This window comes from Jatropha curcas, chromosome 3 (genome assembly GCF_041381405.1).
Source record: "Jatropha curcas cultivar XTBG-Jc1 chromosome 3, XTBG_Jcur_1.0, whole genome shotgun sequence".
Classification (NCBI taxonomy): Eukaryota; Viridiplantae; Streptophyta; class Magnoliopsida; order Malpighiales; family Euphorbiaceae; genus Jatropha; species Jatropha curcas.
Window position 1 is genome coordinate 8,004,094 of NC_143153.1, and position 8,093 is coordinate 8,012,186.

Here is an 8,093-nt window from a genome sequence, read left to right on the forward strand (position 1 = left end):
AAAGAAAGACAAGGCTTTGAAGTTTGTTTTTGTATATATATATATATATAGATTTAGATGTGAAAAAATTATTTTATAAATTATGTTGTAATATCTCATTTTACTTTTTTTAATTTGTTTATTTGGAAAAAAAATTATGTGTGTATGATAAATTTTAAATTTTCATTTTGCTTAAATTGAATGAATGGGTATAGAGATGACAATTACCATTTTGTTTATGCTTAATAATAAAATACACCCTCTTTCAACAAGACACCCTCTTTCAAGTTGTTGCAATTATTTTACTATTGCAGTCCAATTTGAAAAAATTTGGGAGCAATTGTATCCCATTGTATTTATTTATTCTGATCTACGATCTACGAACTACAGATTTCTCATTTCACTTTCAGAAAATGGGCGCAATTACGAAGCTAATAGACATAATACTCTTCCTGTTCTTTCTCGTAATTGCGGTGGCGGCGCCGTTGATCGACGCGCAGACGTGTCTCCCTTTGAGCTACTTCCCGGAATTATTGATCAATCTGAAGCAATGGTACGGCCACGAGTATGGGGACTATCTCTTATCTGAGAAGCCACATTTCTTCGTCGGAATTGTTTGGCTTGAGCTTCTATTTCAATGGCCTCTCGCTCTTTTCAACTTGTACGCAATTTTGGCTTCTAAGCCTTGGTTTAACACGACTTGCTTGATCTATGGCGCTTCTGTTTTCACTTCCATGGTAAATTGGAATCAATCCTTTTTGTCAAATTATTGAATTTCATATCTTTGCAATATCAACCTTTGGATTCGTTATTCGGCGGTTGATATATTAGATAATGAAGTTGAGATCTCGACGCTCTTTTTGATTCCAAGGGTTGAGATTGCATATCCAGGAGATGATATTGATTTGATTTTTTTTTTTTCTGAATTTTTTGGGAAATTTTGAATTGCAGAGTGCAATATTAGCGGAACTGATGGGGTCTGGCAAGGCATCTGACAAGTTGATGATGATTTACTTTCCTTTCATGGGTCTTGGAATATTAGCTATTTTGCGTGGGCTAATGCCTGTCTCTGGCAAGAGTGCTTCAGCCATGGGCAGCAAGAGACCTCCATTGCTAAAGAAAAAGAGGGTTTGAAAAATGACTTTTTTTTTTTTTTGTATTTCTCTTGTTTGATTGACTGATTCTGAGATTTTTTTTTTCTTATTCATGAAAAGTCCTTGCGTTCCATTATTTGAATTTTGATTCTAAGACTTGTGAACTTTCTCTGTTTGAATGGAAATGCATGACTGGAATGGACAATTGGCTCATTTCAAAATAGAAATTTGTGATTTTTTCTTTTAATTCATAGATGGCTTCAGCATGTGATAGCTATTAACATTATTTTGAATGTGGTTGATATCGAAGTTCTATGTTTCTTTAGCCTCTTTGAAGCACACTGTCGCTTGCAAAATTGGAGCATATACACTTAGGGGGATTAAATTATTACATTCATCACTAGCCCGTTTGTAGGAAAATCTGACTGATCTGAGGTTTGAAGGTTCTTTGATGCATAAATATTACTACTAAGGAATTTTTCAGTTCTCAATGGCGATTCTTGCAAAAACAGAGATTTCAAGTCTTGATTACTTAACATTAGTTCATTGGATTTGGCAGGTGATACTCTTTATAACTATCTTGTTTATTGGTAACATATACTGTGTTCTTTTATTGTTATTTGATACTCTTTAGCCCACAATCTTTGTGCAAGCATGCAAGTGGAAAATTTCTCAAGCTAATAAAATCAGTTTAGTTTGGCAGGACGTGGTCGGATGTAGTAAATAAAGTTTTAGTTCAATGTTCTATTGAACTTTTATTTGAGCGCCTATATTTTTGTTTGATCAGAACCTACTAGTCTATAATGAGCTTAACGTTTTGGTAATTTTTATTTCTGAATGTAGCATAGCATCAGTATTTATGTGCTGTATTTCTTTGTGTATCTTGCGAAAGGCTGCCAATTGAAATTATATGAATTATCAATTCTAGGATTTCAGACTAACTAGACTAATATCAAAGCTAGAATTTATTAACCTGATAGATGCTAGCTTAATACCCTCTAGTAACACTAACTAGAGAGAGATCGATGTTTAGAGAGCACAAATGCTCATCTCAGATTGAGCCAGTTCAATTGGACTTTCTTTGCATCTAAGTATTAGGATCTTCAGATTATCCAAATCCGAAGTTTATGCTTTTTGAAATGAGGCTATATCTGCAACATTGTGATCTTGCAACTCATCAATAATCACCACCTAGTATTCAAGGTTATCAAATAGAATATCAATTCTTGCAATGAGGAAAGGTTAGTGAAAATTTTGCTATAAAACAAAAGATGGGAAAGGGCATTTCTATTTAAATTGATATTTTCAATTTCTAGTTCTAAATTCTGGATGTAGCTTTATGCATCTGAGAAGCTGAACCAAGCCAGTCCCTTTTTATTCTTCTTCCAGATTAGGTCGAAGATTAAAACCCTCTGTAGATATTTGAAGTCCCGAGTATAAATATGGAATGTTCCATTTTCATTGTTGAATATCATTCAAGAGAGAATTTGAAGTCGATTGAACTTAACGGTGATATCCGTACCAATACCATTTTCATAAGTTCAACATTCTGAGGGATTGACTGTGACAGTTACAGTCAGACAATGAGAAGGATCTCCGTGTGTCTCCAATGCCAATCTCTTGAACATTGTATCTTGTAGCTTTTTCAAGATAGATATCGTAGACAGTTTTTTTGCTGTTTTGGTGATGACCGAACCATTAAGATGAATCTGAGACATCTGCAACATTTGAAACTCCTTTACCAGACAAAAAACTTCTGAATATATTACACTTTCTCCTGCAATTTTTTTGTATCAAACTTTAGGGTGAAGTTCTATTAAGGGCCAGATATGCATAACTCGAGATGACATATCGAGCAATGTTGCTGGCCTGAAAGTATCTATCAATACTCCGTTATGAGAAGATAATAGGTTCTATTTGGTAAGTTGTAATAGGAAGTAACAGAATGTAATCAAATGCATGTCTAGTTGTAATATATCCTTATATTTTGCATCAAAAAAAAGAAAAAAAAAAAAAAAAAAGAATTTATGGCACCCCAAACTTTATAAGGGACCTATCGTGCTTTAAAGTTACAAAGTTTGGTAAACATTTCACCTCCTTGCACTAGCACTAATAGTTTTTGTGTTTTAGACTTTATTGATTTGATATGTGGTTACAACTTTAATATATGTTTAATTGATCAAATTTTACAAGTTACAAATTTTTAATAGAAAAATTTTACAAATTACAAATTTCAAGGATCTGGGATATGCCAAATACTTTCTAGGCATTGAAATTGCCACATCAGATAAAGGTCTCTTGATGACACAAAGAAATTTATGTTTGACATTGTTTCTGATGCTGGTTTATCTAAAGCCAAGCCAGTTTTAACTCCATATGTTCAAGGCACCAAGCTTACAGCAAACATGGGGCCACTATTGGAAAATCCCAAGTCATATAGAAGGCTATCAGGCAGATTGTTATATCTGGCTTTAACAAGATCTGATATTTCCTTTGTTGTTCAACAACTCATTCAATTTATGCAGGCTCCTTGCCATTTCCATTACACAGCAGCTCTACACATTGTAAATACATAAAAGGCACCATCAATCAAGCCCTTTTCTTTCTGCTGTCAACAACATTCAACTTAGTGCTTATTCAGATGTAGATTGGGCTTGTTGTGTCCAAACTCGAAAATCCATCAGTGGATATCGTATGTTCTTAGGCCCTTCTTTGATTTCCTGGAAATGTAAGAAGCAATCTACTATTAGTGGATCATCTGCAGAATCTTCTGCAGAAGGGGGGTGTTGTAGAGTATTTTAACTTATTTAGTTAGTTGAGTCATCATATTTTATTAGAGTTAGTTACATATGACAGCTAAGAGTTCTAGAAACATCTCCACATCTTATGTGTATATATGAGTCACAATGTACAGAAACATCTCGATGAGAATACAAAACTTTATTTTCTAATTCTATTCTAATTGTTATTGTTTTCTTTCAAGCTATTCCTTGCTTGTTTCAAATCTGTTCATGGTCGGTAACAGATGCAGTGCCCAGGTTGAAAAATTTGCAGGACAATCCAGGTTAATTCCAATCCTCGTTTCATGCACAAATACAGTCTCATTTAAGAGTTGGTATCTTCTAGTTTATTTTCATACTAAAAATATAAGTAATATACTATCAGTGAGGGCCTGGAAAGTCATATGGTTACTGGGCTTGTTCAACCGTCACCATCTTGGTACTGGAAGTAACTGAGTATTTTGACGTTAACTCTGCCAAGAACACCAGCCACCTGCACATGGAAATTTGACAAAATGAAAGCTATTTAGAACGTAATTAGGTAACAGGTACATTATTTATTACTTACCTGCAAAACTCGATAGAAAGGCACCTCCAAGTTGAAATTTCCGACTTCTTTTAGGTGTCACAGGGCTTGTATTGATATTGAATATTCCAATATCATTATTACTCCCTTTATTCTTTTTATATAGACACAACCACTTTTTTATCGAGATTAAAAAAGTAGTTTAAACAACTTTTTTTGTCACTTTTTTTTTTTTTAATTTACCTCTAATATATCATTTATTTCTCCTCTAATATTAATGAATGTCTTAAATTATATTTCAATCTCTAATGAGGTTTTAGATGCTTTGTTGGAATGAATGGAATACAAACAGTTGTAAAAATGAAATTTATGCTCTAACATGTGGAGAGAAATTCATTTTTTGTCCTTTTATTGAAAAAGTTGTGTGAGAATATGAAAATTTTGTGTGTTTAACCTTTCAACTTGAAAATTTTTAAATTGCAGAATTTTTTAAATTTTTGGCAAAGTCCATAAAAATCCCTTTCAATGTGGCCAACTTAAAATTTTGTGGTCTTTTTTCTGTTCAAACTTCATTTTAATCAATGCTTATATAACCTATATGAGCATATTTATTTTTTACAATGGAAATTGATGTAAAAAAATTTATTTATCAAAATTTATTCACATTAAATGTTCATTTATATTTTTGTCTGCCACTATCTTAAGAATTTCTTACACTAAAAGTTTCACAAAGGACTAAAATAAGGATAAGATAAACTTTTAATATTGGCATGGTTCTCAAAGTTACTAAATTAGGCAAAGTTTCCTATATAAAAAGAACACCCAAAATGAAAACTTTTCCTATATAAAAAGAATGGAGGGAGTAATATTATCTTAAAGTAAAATAAAATTATAATGTTAATAAATATTTATATTCAAGGTTTTTTTAATCCCTTATGCATGGAGAGGGAAGCTATTGTGGAAGTTGGTCCTTCTTGTAATTGTAGTCTCCTGAAAAATTTTAAAAAAATTTAAAAAATTATATGAGAAAAAAAATTAATATCTTTTATCCATAATGTTAGAATTTAAGTGCCCCAATACTTATATATAAATTGAAATTATAAAAAATAGAATAACGTGCTGGACAACATATTGATCCTAAATGCTAGGTTAAACAAAATAGAGATACCATATTGATCCCAAATGCTATGTTAAACTAAATAGAAACAGAACGGTTAGGTACTTTCTCTCTGTATCTACAAACTCCTAATAGGTGAGAATAATTCTTTTTATGTTTTAACGGCATAGATTAGACAGAGAAGACATAACTTATATATAAAAAACTATTAGGGTCTCCCATCATAACCTTAATAGAATACATAGTTCTAACCTAAGTTAGGATTTAACCACACTTAAACCAAACACATTTAATTGGTCCACCAATACTTTTAATGATCACTCTTTAATGAGCTTAAATTAAACCTTTTGGATTATAAAGTTTAACCCAAATATTTTATAAAACCATACAAAACACAATCAATAAGTCCAAATAAATAAATTTCTCAAATATAATTCTTCAATAATAAAATCTGTTGTCTGAGAATAAGAAAATTTAGAGAAAAATTAATTATCTTTTACGCATAATGTTAGAAATACTCATATATAAATTGAAATTAAAGGAAATAGAATAATTTACAGGACACCAGATCTCATATGCTAGGTTAAACTAAATAATAGAAACAGCCACGCACAATTGTTTGTGGAATAGCTAGGTGCTTTTTCTCTATGTTTACAAACTCCTTTTATGTTTTGACGGCGTATACTAGAGAGAGAGAGGATATAGCATATATATAAGAAAACAATTTCTTTCATCATACCCTAATAGAATATACAATCCTAATTCAAGTTAGAATTTAATCACATTTAAACTAAACACATTTAACTGTCCCATCAATATTTTAAACTTTAAATTAGACCTTTTGGATTATAAGGCTTAACTCAAATGTTTTATAAAATCAAATAAAATATAATCAATAAGCTCAAATAAATAAATTTCTAACGCATAATTCTTCTATAATAAAATCTTTTATCTGAGAATAAGAAAAATTATTGATATTGGGTTGGAAGTTGAGTAATTCAATACTTATTACATTCGATAAAATAGTTTGTTTCAAAATATTTGTCACATTTGTGGTTCCAATGAGTAACAAATATTTTTTTCATGTTTACCCTTTATATATGATAAATAATTATTACTTCAATTTAACGGTAGTCTTAGAGAATTAGTATTTAAGTAAGGATAATATAGTCAATTTACCCAATAATTTATTGTAATTTAAAGAAATTTAATAATTCTTTTAAGGGACGGTGAAATTTCAAATATGACAAGTATTATGGAACAAGGTAGTATGAATATGTATTTACATCAGATGGTAAGACTAAATATCGAAGGAAAACCATTAAATATATATATATATATATATTGAAGGAAAAGAAAAGAAAATTCATGTATTCTCATCACATCCAAATATGTTAAATCAAATGTAGATATGGAATTTTTTTTTTTCATTTAATGTGCAAAAGGAGTATATATGGATTTTTCATTTAATGTAGATAGGATTTTTACTTCGTTTGCATTTAATATTTTATAATATTAATTGTAGTATGTATGTTCTTTTAACTTAGCAGGACACCTTTGATTATTATGTAACACTTTGAAAACTTATGTACACATTTGATTGTTAAGTTTGCCTTAAACTAACAAGTTCAAAAGTTTCCAAGAAAGGAAAAAAAAAAAAAAAAAAAAACAAGTTTAAAAGTGATGTACATGGTTGATTAAAAAAATTTATTAGCTGTAATAAAAATATGAGGCTTTTTTCAAAAAAGAAAAAAATTATTACTATTTCTTGAACCTACAAATGTGACAAGTATTTTAAAATGACTAAATTATTAAAAAATCTCAAATTTTGCGGTTTAATTATACTCTAAATCCAATTTTCTTCTCCTAGTATCCTCAACTTCAATTTCAGTTACAATAACACGTTAATTTTAAATTATATCTAATTTCATGAATAAAATATTTTTTTCGTTGGACCTATACTCTCTTTTATGGTAGATTAATTAAAAATTCACTGTTTAACAACATTCTAACTAATATTAATTAGAAATTTAAATTTATAAAAAACAAAGTAAAATAATAAATTTTAGCTAGTTATAAGTATAGAATATTATTTTAGATTTTTGTTTTGCCCATCGTTCTGAAAACTGGATCAGATTGGCCGGTTTGACCAGTATAACCGGAACCAGACTACGATTCAATCCGGATTGCATATTTAAAATGGGAATAAAAAAAATTGGATAAGAACAGATATAAACCGGTGAGAACCGGCGAACCAGACCGGTTATAACTACGGTTCGGTTAAAAAAAAACAAAAACAGTGACTTTTATGATGCATCTGTGTTTCATGTTCTTCTTTTAAGGTTTCTGCCCTCTTCAATTGTCAATTTATATATGTCCTAGAAGATCAGAAGAGAAAGAACAACGAACTCTTATTTAAGATAAAGAAAACTAAGTATATGCTCAGAAATGAAAAAAAAAAAAAAACTAAAATGAATATAAAATATATAAAAGAATTTCAGATCTCAAATATGCAGTAAACATATGTCAGGAAAGTTAATACCTTTCAAACTCATTTTTCTGTAAGAAAGAAATACTTTAATGGCGATATTTTAGAA

At 30.1% G+C, this 8,093-nt stretch overlaps 1 protein-coding gene across 1 annotated transcript; it reads left to right on the forward strand.

Annotated features, from left to right (window-relative positions):
* The first annotated feature begins 217 nt into the window (after window positions 1-217).
* On the forward strand, window positions 218-1,320 carry LOC105645372 (uncharacterized). The gene is made up of 2 exons (XM_012230953.4): window positions 218-716; window positions 931-1,320. The coding sequence occupies exons 1-2, from the start codon at window positions 393-395 to the stop codon at window positions 1,111-1,113; spliced, it is 507 nt and encodes a 168-aa protein (XP_012086343.1). The 5' UTR covers window positions 218-392; the 3' UTR covers window positions 1,114-1,320.
* Window positions 1,321-8,093: the final 6,773 nt, after the last annotated feature.